A 16599-nucleotide genomic window follows, 5' to 3' on the forward strand; every position below is an offset into this window, starting at 1 on the left:
TAAATACTATTGTTCAAATCTGTATAAACCAGCCAGCCAATTCAGGCCTTGCTTTTCAAATGATTCATTTAAATAAGCATAATTTCAGGGGACATTAGAGAGTTGATGTGTCCTTCTCCTCAAGGAACTGAGTGCAAAACGTTGGAGGCAGTGGGTCTTAGGAGAGGGTGATACTGCTTTGAAGAAAAGATACACATAAATTAATAGTTGCTACTTTCTTTATTCTGGAATTCAACTGTTCAATATTTTGAAATAAAATGCATGTTCCTTAATTGTTCAGTCTAAAACATTTTCAAGCTGGAACTACCACTCCGCCTTGGAATGGATCATTCCTGAGAATTTCAGTGCTGGCACTGCAGGTTGCCTTGACTTTCCATCATTTCTGTTTGTGCGCTCTCACATTCCTGCCCCAGCTCGCGTGCACCCATCATGATTAATCTTGGCTTTATAACATGACACTTTCCAGGTGGTTTATGTTTTGTTGGGGGGGGGTGTTTCTGTGTGATTTTTGTTTGCTATAATAATAGACAGTCTCTCCTATCGAGCCATAAAGACATTCCAAACTTCTGCTTTCTTCTTACAAGCTCGAGGAGATGAGATCGATTTGGCAAGCTAACCCTTGGACATGATCTAATTTCTTTATACACACTGACGTTTTACTGGGTCCATAAGAATATCACATCTGTTACAGATCTCAATGGCTCCATGTCTCTAGCATGAACTAAGGTCTCTAGCATGAACAATTTTTTTGATAGAATTCTCACCTGCCATGTGGGAGACTCGAGTTCAATTCTCAGCACATGCATGTACCTCCTCAAAAAAAAAAAAAATTTAAACAATGGTGGTGCAATAAATGGGATAGACACATGGAAAAAGAATGAAATGTGACCCCCTACCATATCGCATACAAAAAAGGAAAAAAAAAAGAAAACAATTTTTTAACAAGCTTAAATAAAAATTCCAGGAAAAAAGGAGAAGCTAAATTCTATGTAAATAAAAGGAAAAAAATGATATAAAAATTGTCCTTGTGACTAAATTAGAACATAGGGCTAGGACCTAAATGTTATTGCAACAGCACTTTAAAATAAATCAAAGAACCTAATTCTCAAACAGTAAGGTAAAAAGAATGCTGATCAACCACATCATTCCAATGAACAATTACTAAACGGCTACACAGCACTAAACCCTAGGCTAGAGCCTGAGATAAAAGACAGAAAAGGTCACTGGAAACTGCAGAGGTCGTAGGCACATAGTGTTGACATGATATGACATATTCTGTATATAACAGAGGAAAGCTCAGACTGTGCTTGGGAGAGCATTAGGGAAGACATTCTTTCACAAGGGTTACTTGGATACCATAACTGGAAAAATTGGAATGGACACTGAAAAAGTATAAAATTCTAAAGTGAATCATGAGTTTTGAACATCTTCAATATCTTAAATGCATGGGACGTTTGTTTCTTTATTCGGCAGTGTCTCTGTGAGGACTGCTATAACAAATATCAAACAATGGGTTGACTTCAACAACAGTCATTTATTGGCTCACAGTTTTGGGGGCCAGAAGTCCCAAATTAAGGTGTTGGCAAGACCATGGCTTCTCTCAGAATCAGTAGCATTCTGGTGATGCCACAATCCGTGAGCTCTCCTTGCTTGCATCTCTGCCTCTGTCACATGGACATACCCTTGGTCTCCTCCTAAGGCTTTCTCTGACTTCTGACTTTGCCTCTTCTGAATTCTCCCGGTTCCTGGTTTGTTCTGATTGACTGTGTCCAAATTTCCCCTCTCTATAAGTCTTCCAGTCATACAATTTATGACTAATTCTGATTCAGTTTGGCCACATCTCAGCTAATAATAACATCTCCAAAAGACCCTATTTACAAATGGGTTCACATCCATAGGAATGCAGAGCAGATTTAGAAGATGACTTCTGCTGGGGTAGGCAATTCAATCTACCATGGGCAGTGTGTGTTTTTATTTATTTATTGACTTGCTTATTGCTGTTTCTTTTGCAGAACCACCTGGCTAAGGCTACTGTGAAAGAACTGGCCTCACTGCATGGCACCAAGTACACATATGGCCCAGGAGCTACAACAATCTGTGAGTCTCGGCTTCAGAACTATGCAAAGAAACCATGTGCTAAAAAGCCGATAAATGGTTCCCAGAGTTTTTTCTTTCTGATATCTAAGCTCTCTCCTTAAAGGGCCAGCATGTGGCTTTTACCTGACTGTGAATTTGTTATGAAATGCAAAATCAGATTTCTGATCAAAAAGGAAGAGAGAAAATATCCCTTTCAACCCATGGAAACATTTGCTCTTTGTAAACATCTAATGAGCACCTACTACATGCCAAACGTTCAGTAGGCACTAGAGGAGAAGGGAATGGAGGATGGAAAGAAGGCAAGTGGAAAGGAAGAAGGGAGTGAGGAGGAATAGGGGAAGGGAGGGACCTATGACCTCCTTCAAAGAACCCACAGGAAGGAAGCAGGAGAAGTAAATGGTGAAGTGTAATACAGGTGCTAAGTGCTGTGACACAAGGAAGCACAAGCAAAGAACATACCCAAGGGCTGAATGACAGTTCAGGAGTACCTTAGACAACTGCAGCCTGAAAGCATAAAAGGGAAGGTTTCCCAAGCTAAAGAGACAGCAGATGTGAGGGCTACTTGAGGAACAAGCCACCTTCCGAGGGCTGCACATTTGACCTACCACCATTTACTCCCAGGAAGTAGCAAGAGACACACAGCCAGAGAGTTGAATAGGGGCTGGACCTCAGAGCCTTGGATGCTACAGAGTTTAGCTCTCATTGGGAAGCATGTTCTGCAGGCATCATTTCCAATTTGATTTTCCTTTGGAATAGAAATATACCCGAGAACACAAGAAAAAAAAAATCCAGTTAGTTGTGTCATCAAGGGCACTCTAGGGCAGTTGGAGAGGCTCCAATTCTGAGATCTATTTTTTTTTTTTTTTTTTTTTTTTAAAGGAAAGACAGAGAGAAGGAAGGAAGGATAGAAGGAAGGAAGGAAGGAAGAAAGGGAAACATTTTTAAACATTTTCTTGTTTTATTGTATTCTGTTTCTCCGTTTTTGTTACATGGGCTGGGGCCGGGAATCGAACCGAGGTCCTCCGGCATAGCAGGCAAGCACTTTGCCCGCTGAGCCACCGCGGCCCGCCCTATTTTTTTTTTTTTTTTTTTTTAATTGTTTTTAGGTTTTGTGTTGTTTTCTGTATTCTTGTCATTTTTTTAACAGCTCTGAATCAGATGGGGTACACTATCTCCTTAAGGGGGTTCTAGCAGAAATAACAAAATTATTCATATACTGCAAGTTCCCTGTATGTTTGATTCAGGCTCCTTCATTGAGGGATTTCCCCACCTTCATACTGACTGCCTTTGGAGAGCAGGATCCACATTTTTCCTTGGTCATGGCAACTCCAGATTTGTGCCCATGACCTGCTGCTCAGTAGAGGCTATACAAATGTTAACTAAATAAATGGATGGATGGACGGAGGGAGGGAGGGATGGACGGATGGATGGATACTTAATCAATGTAGTGGTGATGTCATAACTGTTATGGAATAATTAATAACTGAACAAATGCCTAATCCATAACAGACACTGAGGATACAAAAATGAAGGCATAGCTTCATTTGCCTCTGAGCTGCTCCAGTTTCATCACTCAGCAGCTTCAGCACAGTTTGAAACCCTCTCCTCTCACCCATTAAGCTTGCAGTTTTTCTTATTTTCCTAGGAGAAATTATGAATATTTTCCCAGAAACTATGTATATTTATAAACATATTACCTGCAATATAATACAGTTTTAACATAGCATACAAGCATACTGAGAGTTTTATATTATATTGCAAAATATAATACTTACTTTCTAGGGTATTAAACATATCACTCCAACAAAGTAGGCTTATGGGTATGATTAGACTAATTTTTAAAAGCAGCGTCTGTATCCTTTATAATCTAGTCTCTTAGAAAATTGGCCTAATAATATTTTGCCCAGTGAAACATTAGTAATCATAAAAAAAACGATGTTGGGTGGGCCACGGTGGCTCAGCAGGCAGAGTTCTCACCTGCCATGCCGGAGACCCAGGTTTAATTCCTGGTGCTTACCCATGCAAAAAATAAAAATAAAAGTAAGAACATTGACTTTTTTAAAAAGCTCCTTTAAAAAGTTTGTTTGTTTGTTTCCACATATCAGATCCTGCTGCTGGAGGCTCTGACGACTGGGCTTACGACCAAGGAATAAGATATTCCTTCACCTTTGAACTCCGGGATAAAGGCAGATATGGCTTTGTCCTCCCTGAATCCCAGATCCGACCAACTTGTGAGGAGACAATGCTGGCAATCAAGCATGTTTCCAACTATGTCCTAGAACATCTGTACTAGCCGCAAGGCTGGGGGCCTTTCTTCAAAATGCCCGCTCTTCATTTCTTGTCTATCCCGAATTCTTATTTTTGTTTGCCTGGATGTTTTCCAGATCTCAGTCTTTCTTTAAAACCCCTGGGTCTATTAAACAATTTAGATCTTTTAATATCGGTCATAATAAAAACAAGTCATTATAATTGGAAAACCTGTCAGAGGGTCTACTTCTTTGGGAAAAGATGGTGTAAACAAACAAATAAAGCAAGCCCAAGGTGATAATGAGGTCAGGGGAAGAGGAGTTGAAAGTCCGTGGGGTGTTGGCCAATCGCCAAGTGCCGAGATGCACAAGGTGTAATAGGAGGCTTGACGGTAAGAAGGAATATGAAGAGAAATTTATTTATAAAACATGGTGCACATTAAAAAAAAAATCATCTTGGTCTAGCTTCCATCTCAGCCCATTTCAGTTATTTTATGAGCAATCTAGTACATGCCAAGCAATTGGGAACAGAGCAATGAAAAAGAAATATTCCATTTCTGCCCTCATTAGGACAGACATTAAACAGATAATGCTGCAGCGTTTAGATCTCAGAACGTTGAGAAGCATGTTCTGCAGGCATCATTCTCAATTTTATTTTCCTTTGGAATAGAGATACACCCGTGACATAATTAATTAATGACAATAATTTAACAATTAATAATTTAATTTACATTAAGCAAATAAGTGCTACACTAACGACATAAGGAGAGCATGAAAAACAACTACCTATCAGATGTGGAGGAGAAGAGGAGGCTCCCTCAGGAGGGCTGAAACCTGAAGAAAGTCTCAGCTGGTGAAGAAAGCAGGACTTACAGATTCTGTGACTGTCCAGAGGTGAAAGAAGAAAACCAGGGAAGGTGGGACTGAGAAAGTTGAGAGGAGAGGAGTGCATGTGGGGGGGGCTGGAGAGGGAGGTGGGGACCACATCAGACAGAGCTTAGAGGTCATATGAAGAATTGGGGGCATTGGTCTAAATGCAGTGGGAAGCCATAAAAGACGCTAAATTGTGGAAGACAAGAGTTTTCCTTAATCACTGGCTGGTGAACCTGCCTCCACAACTATATTGTGACGTACGCCCTATTAACCATCTTGAGCTTTTGTGTGCACGACATTGCTAAATTTATTGCAGCCACTAACGTGATACCTGAGTGAATTCTAGTCCCTCTAATTTCAAGCACTTGGTGAGAAAATGGCCTACTTCTTTATTTCTTCTGTGAATATCTGGTCCTATGGAGATTGGTAAAAAGATTATGACGACATTATTTCTTATTCATTCTGTTACTGTCTGTTTCACAGAGACATAGGAGAAAACTCTGGGAAGTCAGAGTCATGGATGCAAAGAAGTTCAGTTGAGAGCTTCTAGGTCATGTGGGAAAACCCATCTCTTTTCTTATAATTGACTTCTGGTTCAACCAAGAACGAATAGCCTCATTTCTTCCATAGTCACCTCTGGTAGATAAAATGTTTGGAATTCATACAAGCAAAACCACCAGCCAGGAGAGATATGGAAAACAGATTAGAAGTGAGGCAAGCAGATGCAGGAGGCCCTGGCTAGACCAAGTTGAGATTAGAATGAAAAAGGCAAACATTACTCCATCATGGGACATCATATGTGACCTGAAATTTCCCAAAGTTATAACTGACTGTGCTAAAGTTTGAGAGTATTGTGCAAAATCCAAATTTCCAAACAGACTAATATGTACTTAGATTAAAATTTGGAAATAATTTATTATTTTCTATGCACATTCAAGGAAAATTGGATTCCATATCTAGCCTTACATGTTAAAATCTCTAAATCATTTTCTATTCAATAAAAAATAAACATATGAAAAGATGATCTACATCATTAGCAATTAGGGAAATGTACATCAAAACCACAATGAGACACCCTTTCACACCTACTAGAATGGCTACTATTAAGAAAATTATAAGTATTGAAGAGGATGCAGAAAATAGGAACACTCATTCATTGCTGGTGCAACGTGAAACAGTGCAGCTGCTCTGGAAGACACTTTGGTGGGAAAGTTAAGTATAGAATTACCATCTGACTCAGCAGTCACACTTCTAGGTATATACGCAAAAGAATTGAAAGCAGGGACTTGAACAGATATTTGCACACCAGTGTTCACAGCAGCCTTATTCACAATCACCAAAAGAGGAAAGCAATCCAATTGTCCACCATGTGATGAATGGATAAGGAAAAGGTTTGGAAATACATACAATGGAATATTATTCAGCATTAGAAAGGAATGAAGTTCTGATTCATGTGACAACATGAGTGAACACGGAAGACATCAAGTTGAGTGAAATGGGCCAGACACAAAAGGACAAATAATTGCATGATCTCACTGATATGAAATAATCATAACAAGTAAATTTATAGAGTCAGAATCTAGAATATAGGTTACCAGGGGAGTGAGCGGGGCTAGGGAATAAGGAATTAAGACTTTAAAATGTATATGGTTCCTATTTGGAACAATGGAAATGCTTTGGTAATGGACAGTAGTGATAGTAGCACAACATAATGAATGTAATTAATAGCACTAAAAATATATATATTGGAATGTGGATAAAAGGGGAAATGTTAATGTCAAAATAAATTATTTGAAAAAAATCCATGAACCCGCATATGCAATGAACCCTAACTTTAAACCATGACTAATAGTTAATACTACAATCATAAATATGTGCTTTCATCAATTGTTATCAAATGGACCACCCCAATGCAAAGTTGTTAATGATAAGGGGGCATCTGGGAATCCTATGTTTCATGCATGAATGTTCTGTCAACCCACAACTTCTCTAATAAAAAGTGATTTTAGGAAAGCAAAGAAAAAATAATTATTTGAAGTCCCAATGATTTGTTTGGAAGTTATCAAGCCAAAAAACAATTGAAAGTCATGAATTGTCCACTAGGTGGTAGTAGCGAAGCTGCTGCAGATTGTCACACATTCGTTCTTCAAAATAATTTAGTTAATACATCATTCAAATAGATGGTGAAAGAGAAAGAGACACCCTTAAGTGCAAAAAAGAAATCCATGTGAGTTCTTCGGCAGCTTTGGTGTGTAATAAAGCATCGATGTCATTTAGCTAAATTGTCTTGTTCCCACTCTATGTCACATCCATGTGAAATAGAGAGCTGACTCCGGCTGAGTGACGTTACCTGAGTGAAGTTCTCCTGCTGGGGGTGAATCATCTGATCCACGGTTACTCCCACAGGATACATCCACACCTAAGTAAGGATGCTTCATCCACAGCAATCAAGTGGATAAAGCACAAAAAAAAAACCTTCAACATCCCTAAATTGAGGGCTTCAAAAATTGAAATTAGAATATATGTATATATATTGCCTTTTCCAAAATGCCAAGAACTCTTTTAGGAGAAGAATAAGGAATAGGAAAGCAAATATGCAAATGTTCTCATAAAGCTCCCGTGTATCCTTGAAACCCCATGTATCCCAAATTTCCTGCATCTAAGACAATTTTACTATAACTCCTACTGACTTAAAGGTAACAGCTATCTTGCTGGGAGAGCCACTTGCCCAAAGCAACATGAGATAAAACAGAAAGAGCAGATATCAATCAGCCTTAGTCCTTCTCATTGCAAAAGTGTCTGGTGCTGGGCAGGCAATCGTGGCTCAGAATTCTCACCTGCCATGCTGGAAACCTAGGTTCGATTGCGGGAGCCTACCCATGTCAAAAAAATAAAGTGCCTCATGCCTTCCTGTTCGGCTGACCAGAGACAGCTGAGATTACCCAGTCTTGCCCTCCCAGAAGCTCCAGGCTGTGAGGGTGTCTCTTCTCCTCCTTCCTTTACCCCACTGCCACCCTGAGAGGCAGGCAGACCTCTGAGCCCTTCCTTCAGCTCCAAGCTCTCATCCCCCTGAAGCAACAACTAATCAACAGTGCAGAGCTGGCCCGCTGAATCTTCTCTTCCTCAAATGTTGCAGTAGAACATAGCGGGACTGGTTTTCCATTCTGGAATAAGGAATTCTTATATATCTAGAATCCCATCCCATGTATTCATATGCTTTTGGTCGCTAACCTAAATGAAAGAAAAAAAAAATCAGTCCTAGAGAAGGGATGGAGGAAGTGTGACAAGGGAATGAGGTAATGTGGGGGTGAAAAAGAAGTCATAATGCACCTCGTAGGTCATCTCATTTGAGCGGGTTTCCTGACCCCTGGGGGTCTTGTACTGCCTGAGTCACACATTCACATATTTTTCCAGAAACGCCACACTTGCTGCAATGAATTAAGATACAGTTCTCTGCAGCATTTTGCAGGGCAGTTTGGTCTCAATGCCAAGAATCCAACACCTACAAGTAAAGACATCACATTTTTCTTTCAATCTATTCTTATGAGCTATCTAAAGATTTGGGAGTTGGTTTAAAGGTAGAAGATTATTTAACAGTTTTGAGTAAATCACAAGAGAATGTTTGCTTCTATTTTCTAGGGGGTTTCTTTTGTAGTGGTAATATTTGAAAGATAATATAGAAAAGCACTGCTAAAAACGTGATGTTTTTGAGCAGTAGCACAAGACACACTACTGCAAAAATCTTTGGTGTGCAAAGCTCCAGAAGATGGAAAATTGTTGCTAATTGAAGCGTTCAATTTTGAATTTTTTTAAAGAGATTAATTTAAACTATGAAGCATCACAGTCTTCTATAGCCTATCCTAAAATGATATGGTGTCCCACAACTATTCATCCTACTCCATACATATGCCAAGGCTCTTTATAAATCTTGATGCAGTAATATAGGGTTGCACTGAAGTATGCCTGCCAAGAAATAGCACCCGTTCTGAGAAACAGCTCCAGAACATTCTTGAAATTCATCTATTGCATTTTTTTTCCGAGGTTAAATAGATTGGGGAGAATGAGTGGGAGGATCTCAAATGCATCCCACATCTATGCCCTGTTTCAGAAACAGCAAACTGTTAATATGCAGCATTTATTGAGCAAAGATGTGCTTTTATTTATGCTCAGATTCTTGTCCTGGGGGAAACCAGGACCCTCAAAACACTTACCTAGATCCCAAATAAAATGGAAGCTGAGGGCAGTGCACCAGTGGCCCAGTAGTAGAATTCTCGCCTACTATGCCAGAGACCCGGGTTTGATTCCCAGAGCCTGCCCATGCCAAAAAAAAAACCACAAAAAACTGGAAGTTGAATGTGTCCTTTCTATTTGCCCTGAAAAACAGAAAGAAGCCTGTCTACACTATTTTAAAACCAGTCACACGCAGGAAAAGCTTTAAGAAAATATATCAAAATGCTAGAATTGAGTGTGATCCTATTTTCTTTTTTCAACTTATCTGTATTTTGCAAAATTCTTTTCAACGGGCATGTATTACTTTTAGGATCAGAAACTAAAACACCAAAGAGCAACGCTTCACTATTTAAAAAATTTTTTTTTAAATAGTCCATCTAAAAACCAATGTAGGGTGGGCCACAGTGGCTCAGCAGGCAGAGTTCTCGCCTGCCATGACAGAGACCAGGGTTTGATACCCAATTACTCCCCATGCAAAAAAAAAAAAAATATATATATATATATATATATATATATATCTAGAGAGAGAGAGGGGGAGAGATGTTTCACCCTTAGAGGTCACAGCCACCACTTTAATTTAGCACATGATATCTGCTGATTCTCATCAGTATTGCATCAGCAGCACTAACTATGAGTCTGTTTACAGAACCTGATGATTATATGAGCTGCTTAGAGGGCAGGGCATGTATTTTAGTCCCTCTGAGTTACAAAGTCCCTTAGGCAGGACATTTTGTTCACCCTTCACCACCGTTTGTTAGAGTTGAATTAGAACCTCGTTTTACAGATGAGAAAGCTGGAACCCAGAATGAGTAAGCATTCATTATGCTCAAGGTGATGTAGCCAGTGTGTGAGAGCCAGGGTGCAGCGATGTCTGTGCAACTCTGAAATCAAGCTCTTTCTGCTCAATCATGCCCTTGCTGTGAGCACGGCTGGTCAGGAGCAGGGGTGCCAGCCTTCGCTTTAGGAGTGCCTGATGCTGCTGAGCTCGCCCAGTGTCAAGAACATCAGAGTGGAGCAGGATGAAGCTGCCACTGCTGTGTCCCATACCAGGGGACTCTCCTCCCAAACATTGCTTGATAACTGAAATAGACAACCATGACTTTGAGAAGTTTCATATGCCACCATCTGTACATTTGCCAATGTGAAAATGTAGTTTTGAATGGGAAATTCCTGTAAGAGATCTGATTAGATAAACTCATTCACTTTGTTAGGTTTACCTGTGGCTCTGGGTGAAGGTGTTGTTTCTCCTGAAGAATCCGTGATTTGCTTAGCTGTGCTCAAGATCCCCAGAAATTGTTTAAAATGGTCTAGAAATGGCTTTCATAATTTCAGCCTTCCAGAAGCACTTATTGGACACCCAAAGCATTCAGCCTCTGAGGACAGCACCCAGAGAGTAAACATTTGAGCATCACTATTATTTTGCCCTCAAGCTGCTTTAGGCATGCCGGTTACCTCTCCAGGACAGAGGGCGAGAATGGGGTAGGGGTTGCCATATGGATGCTTCAGCTCTTTCCGTAATGTTTATTTCTTGGCAAAGAGCAGTACAGAGTAAACATGGAGAAAGTTACCGTGTCAAAATCTAGATAATGAATACATTAGTGTTTTCTGTAGTATTTATGGCATTTTTGGAATGTTCAAAATATTTTCTAACATAAATGCTTTTAATTTAACAATCTGCAACCTAGCTTCAAAAACATATTTTACTTTCAGAACCGTCCGCTAAGGTTCTATGTCCAGATTCCTAAATTCATCTCAGCTTCCAAGTGCAAATTTAAAACCAATTCCTTTCGTTGTTCAGGTCAAGCAGAGCGGAAGAGTAGTACTTAAAAACAAACAGAACTAGGTTCAATTCCCAGCCCCGTGAACATGCTGACTCTGCAAACTTGGAAAAGTTACTTGCTAAAAGTAATTTGCCTCCCGTCCTTTACCCATAAAATGGGTAAAAGATACATGAGAAGCACAAGATGGGCATGCAATGTTAATGCTGTCATCCTTTCCCTCATTCTCAATTACAAAATCTGCGAAAGGAAGCGGAGGAACCGTGGCCCCAGGTGAACCCCAAGAGGAAATCTGCTGCTCTTCAAGACAAGAGCTCAGGCACAAGACTAGAAGGTCTCCAGGCAGGCAAAGGAGAACCGTGAGGCTCACCCTGACCATGGGTTTGATCGCAACCACCCTCGCCCGGGCACCTGTCCACTTTGACAGGTAAATAGCCCTGTTCTGTGGTTCAGTGTCCACGTGGGAAGAAGAGTCAGGAATATTTCTTTGCACTTATAAAAAACAAGCAAACATCATAAAGGACTTGGCCGAAACCAATGGGGTAAGGCGTTTAGAGGAATATTTTCTCTTTACTTTCTGTTCTCTAGAAATGATCCCTTTTGCTGTTGCTTTTTTTTTTTTTTGCTTTTGTACCCACCAAAGACAATCAGAGATAAGGGGAATTAATGGCATATATACCTGGATAATTTGACTTGTTTTGTCTTTTGCAGACAACCACTTCCATTTTTCTTGCAGAAGCTTTCAAACAACAGCTCTTTCTAAGCGAAACTGGGAAGTGAGGAGGAGTTCTTGACACCTTTTTTCAGGGCCTGTATCTGCCTTGCCCTCTCGGTTCTGCCCACTGAATTCTGCCCAGTGGCCTGTAATTTCCTTTTTTTTTTGACATGGGCAGGCTCCGGGATACGAACCCAGGGACTCCGGCACAGCAGGTGAGAACTCTGCCACTAAGCCACTGTTGCCCGCCTGCCTGTTATTTCTGTTGATCTATTTACCGATAACATCAGCTGACGTTATCAAGATGTGACTTTTGACCAACTGATCCATTTTTTTTCTTAACTTTTTTAATTGTATAATATAACATATATACAGAGCAAAGAAATAAAAAACAATAGTTTTCAAAACACTCTTCAACAAATGATTACAGGACAGATCCCAGAGTTTATCATGGACTACCATACGATCCTCTCATATTTTTCCTTCTAGATGCTCCAGAATATAAGAGACTAGAGGGCTTAAATACTTTTTTATCACCAGAATCAACTTTTTTCCTTCTTTTTTTGTGAACAATAACTTATATACAAAAAAAGCTATAAATTTCAAAGCCCAGCACTGCAGTTAATTGTAGAACACATTTCAGACTTTGACTGGGTTGCAATTTCACAATTTTAGGTTTTTACTTCTAGTTGCTCTAAAATACTGGAGACTAAAAAAGATCAATCTAATGATTCAGCATTCATATCCACTTGTTAAGCCCTATCTTCTATGTATAATTCCACCATCACCTTTGATCTTTCCATACTTCTCTTTGAGGTTGTTTGGGCTATGGCAATTCTAAATTTTTGATATTGGAAGGGTCTGTCACTATTATGGGGTAGGGAGACAGAACTATCTGATGTTCTAGAGAGGCTAGGCTAGGTTTCAGGACTTATCTGAACCAGGGACCCATCTGGAGATTGTAGCTTTCTGGAAAGCTACTTTAGTGCTTGGAACCCTTGTGGAATCTTATATACTGCCCTAGGTATTTTTTAAGATTGGCTGGAATGGTCCCTGTTGGGGTTGGCAGGTTATAATAGGTAGCAAGGTCTACCTGAAGTTTGCATAAGAGTAGCCTCTCAATTCTATTTGAACTCTCTCTGCCCCAGCTGGCCCACTTTTAATGGAGACTTAAAGTTAAATCAGTCCTCTAGAAATCTAAAGGGCTTAATTAATTATTTTACCATTTATTCAGCTGCTTCTACCACACAAAGCACACTGTGCCAGCCATCTCACATACCTCATTTCAGATTCTCCAACAGACTTCCAATGTCTGTGCTATAATACTTGTTTAAAACAAAAACTGAAGTTCAGAAAGAGCAAGTTAAATGCTCAAGATTGTATATCAGAAATTTAAACACTGAACCATATCTGGGATCTATTCCAGTCACATGCGTACCCTTATCTTCCACACAAATCAATCAAAAGTCTCCTCTATTCTAATTCCCAAGCTTTTTTCAAATACATACTTCCTTCTCCATTCCACTACCACTGTCCAGTTCATATCCTCCCTATTTTTTACCGGGACAGTTTCAACAGCCTCTTAACGAGTATTGGGGTTTCTAGTCTTAATTTCCACCGAGCCAAACCCACACTGCAATCTAATTACTCTTCCAAACCTGACAATTTGAAGCTCTTTAGTGAAAGGAAAGGTAGTATGGAAAGAATATCATCTTCACAGCCAAATTCTTATGTTCATATCTCAGCTTTACACTAGTTCTTGGGCCTTAGGCAAGTTATTTAACCTCTCTAGGTCTCAGTTTCCTCTTCTGTAAAATGGGGACAATAATCATACCTGTTTCATAAGGTTATAAAGATCAAGTAAGCTAATATTCGGGTAGCACTGAGAAGAAGACCTGGCCATGATAGGTCTGTTAGAAGTGTCTGTAATTGGTACTAATGTGGCTTTTTTGGAATGTTCTTCATGATCTTAAATTTTGCCAGCCTTACAGTCTCCTATTCCCCCCCCCCCCCACCTCACACTCCAAGAAGACCTAAAATGCCCATACCTCAGCCCTTCACATGAGGTATGTGTTTCTTCCCTTCCTTATATGGCTATCTTACTCTTCAAGACGAGACTCTCAAGCAGAGTCTTCTGCAGGAAGCCTGCTCTCATGACCCAGTTTGGGTTCCTCCTTTTGTTCCAGAAACAGTGCACAGAGCCCTGACATTGATTGGCATGTTGGAAACATTCATATCTGGCTCTGTCACCCACACTAAACATCTGACTTCTCATAAGTCCCTGATTAGTCTCTACAATTGTGTGCTTGGTGCTTAATAAACGCTTATGAAAACACAGTGAACTCTAAAGTTCCACTGCTCTGCATTACCCTGTTAGAGCAGAGAAATTATTAATGTGGTTAGAGGCCCTGCCTAAGCCATCTTTAAATCATTCCCCCTCTCTCACATGTCCAACCCATGCTATAGGCTTTTGATCAAAATAAACAAACATATTTGTTGGTTCCTAAGAGCTCAAATTGCTACGTAATTCAGGCAAGAAATAGCCAGGCAGACATAGTCATGGCCATGAACATAACGTGTTGGATAGAAACTGAGCATTTCCCTACCATTTCCCAGACTGGGGGAGTTGTACTTCCTTTGATTTAGCAATTGGGCATGATTCTGAAGATGTGGAAACTTCTCAATGTTATTTTTACCTGAATGCTATCCTTCTAGGCTCATTGACCCAATTTCTGAAATTTCCAGTTAGGGGAAGAGAAAGAGATGGGAATTAGCAGTTGTCCCAGACTTCATAGATACTTCACAATCTTCCTAACATTTCTAGTGGAGTCAGGATACCTCACTTTTCATTGGAGAAGACTGAAACTCCACTTCAGTAACTTGCTCAAGGACATACTGCTAGAAAAATGACAGAGCTGAGAGATTACACCATCTGCTAGATACAAAGCTTCCAGGAATCCTGAGTCCCTGAGGGGGATATGGTCTTGAAGCCTGATTTGGAGGAAGAAGGACAGAGAAGGAGGAGAAAACCATTTATTTAACCTAAACTCCCAGTTACAGACCGATGCTATGGCTAAATCAATTGTGAAACAATCCCAATCAACCCCCAAATGGCAGAAATGAACAGACTAAGCAAAAGCCCATTCTTTTTGCATTTATAGAAACTATGTTGTGAAAAAGTGACCATTATAAATGCTTTTCTTCCCATTCCCTAATATTCAGCAGTTTTTAAATCTATTTGTAAAATTCTCATAAGCTCATCAAGAAGATAATCCAGACCTTAGTCAGCACAGAACCCCAAATACCTTTCATGGTGCATGACACGTAGTCACTTCTTAATGAATGTGTTGGGAGAGCAACTATGACTAACAGTGAATTCATCTTGGCAGCTTGATTTCTGGTATCCAGATCACATCCCCCACATAGCTGCTAACATGACGGTGGATTTCTGAGTGAGTGAAAAGGAATCCCAGACCATCCAATCTGCTCTGGATCAGAACCAAATGCAACATGAGTAAGTCCTATGTAAATAGTCAAATGCCTTGTATATTCAAAAGAGGTGGGGGGGCGGGCTTTGAAGTGGAAATGAATGGATTGTAATCGGACTATTTTTTAATTGAGCCGAAAAACCTAATGCTCTTTATCTATAAGATACAATCCAGTCTCTTCTAGACAGACTATCGAGTCCTACTCATTAGAGGTAATAAGAGCAAGCTCGGCTGCTCAACTTCCATCCTCCATTTGCTCTAATCTGCAAAAATAAGACAAGCACCAACATCTGCCATTCCCAGCACCCAGCCCCTCCCAGGGTAGGTGTGGGGCTCTGGGTAGTTCAGCAGACAGCACCCCTGACTGGTTGTCAGCTCAGGCTCACCAGCTGCTGGTAATCATCAGCACAATGTGCATGCATTTGAATTCTCCCAGTACATTAAAGGAGAAAATTCAAAATGCTTATCTTTAGGTTAGAGAAGTGAGAATGTGCAATATATCATAAGTAAATCATTCTTAATAAAAGCAATTCTCCTTCAGGGAAAGCGAAAGCAAGCAGTAGAGTGAGGCTTAATTCAAAGGGAGAGGGGAGTGCAAGGGTAGAATTCTCACCTGCCATGCGGGAGACCCAGGTTGAATTCCAGGCCCATGCACTTCCCCAAACAAACAAAAACAATCAAACAAACAAGCAAAAAACCAAACAAACAAAAATTCAGCTAATGGTGCTGCAGCAAGGGGATACTCACATGGAAAAAGAATGAAATGTGACCACCACCATACAGCATACAAAAAAGAGAAAAATTCAAAGGGAGAGAATCTCGAATGCTCAAAGGCTCCAAATAGAGCCATCCTAGCTCACGGAGAAATAAGGGAAAATTAGGATTTGAGCACCAACCCTGGGCCAGGTACTGCTCTAAACCCTGGGTAGTGAATCAGAAAGGAGTCCCAGCAATGAATATTCCAAATCAACACATCATTTCGAAAACAAAAGTTGTTTCCATTCCTGGGCACATTCAGCTGTTCAATGTTTTGGGGGTCCTGTGTGAACTTTCCCCAACCCTCATCACCCCAGGATTTCCCTCTCTATTGAAACCATCATCTCTCACAACATGGCCAAGCCCTGGTTTGATTCCAAACCTACCACTTCATACCACCTCTCCTGCCAGAATGG

The 16599-nt window shown here is 40.2% G+C and overlaps 1 protein-coding gene and 1 pseudogene across 1 annotated transcript in view; both read left to right on the forward strand.

Moving 5' to 3' along the window:
* Positions 1–4574, forward strand: part of LOC143684067 (carboxypeptidase B) — a 39625-nt gene extending 35051 nt beyond the window's left edge. The window contains exons 10-11 of the mRNA XM_077160736.1: positions 2013–2097; positions 4203–4574. Coding sequence (XP_077016851.1) covers positions 2013–2097; positions 4203–4390 — 273 coding nt within the window. The 3' untranslated portion in view covers positions 4391–4574. The remainder of the gene's footprint in view (positions 1–2012; positions 2098–4202) is intronic.
* Positions 4575–11421: 6847 nt separating this feature from the next.
* LOC143683071 (mast cell carboxypeptidase A-like) overlaps positions 11422–16599 on the forward strand; it is a 39253-nt pseudogene continuing 34075 nt past the window's right edge.

Source organism: Tamandua tetradactyla, chromosome 5, assembly GCF_023851605.1.
Source record: "Tamandua tetradactyla isolate mTamTet1 chromosome 5, mTamTet1.pri, whole genome shotgun sequence".
NCBI classification, from domain to species: Eukaryota; Metazoa; Chordata; class Mammalia; order Pilosa; family Myrmecophagidae; genus Tamandua; species Tamandua tetradactyla.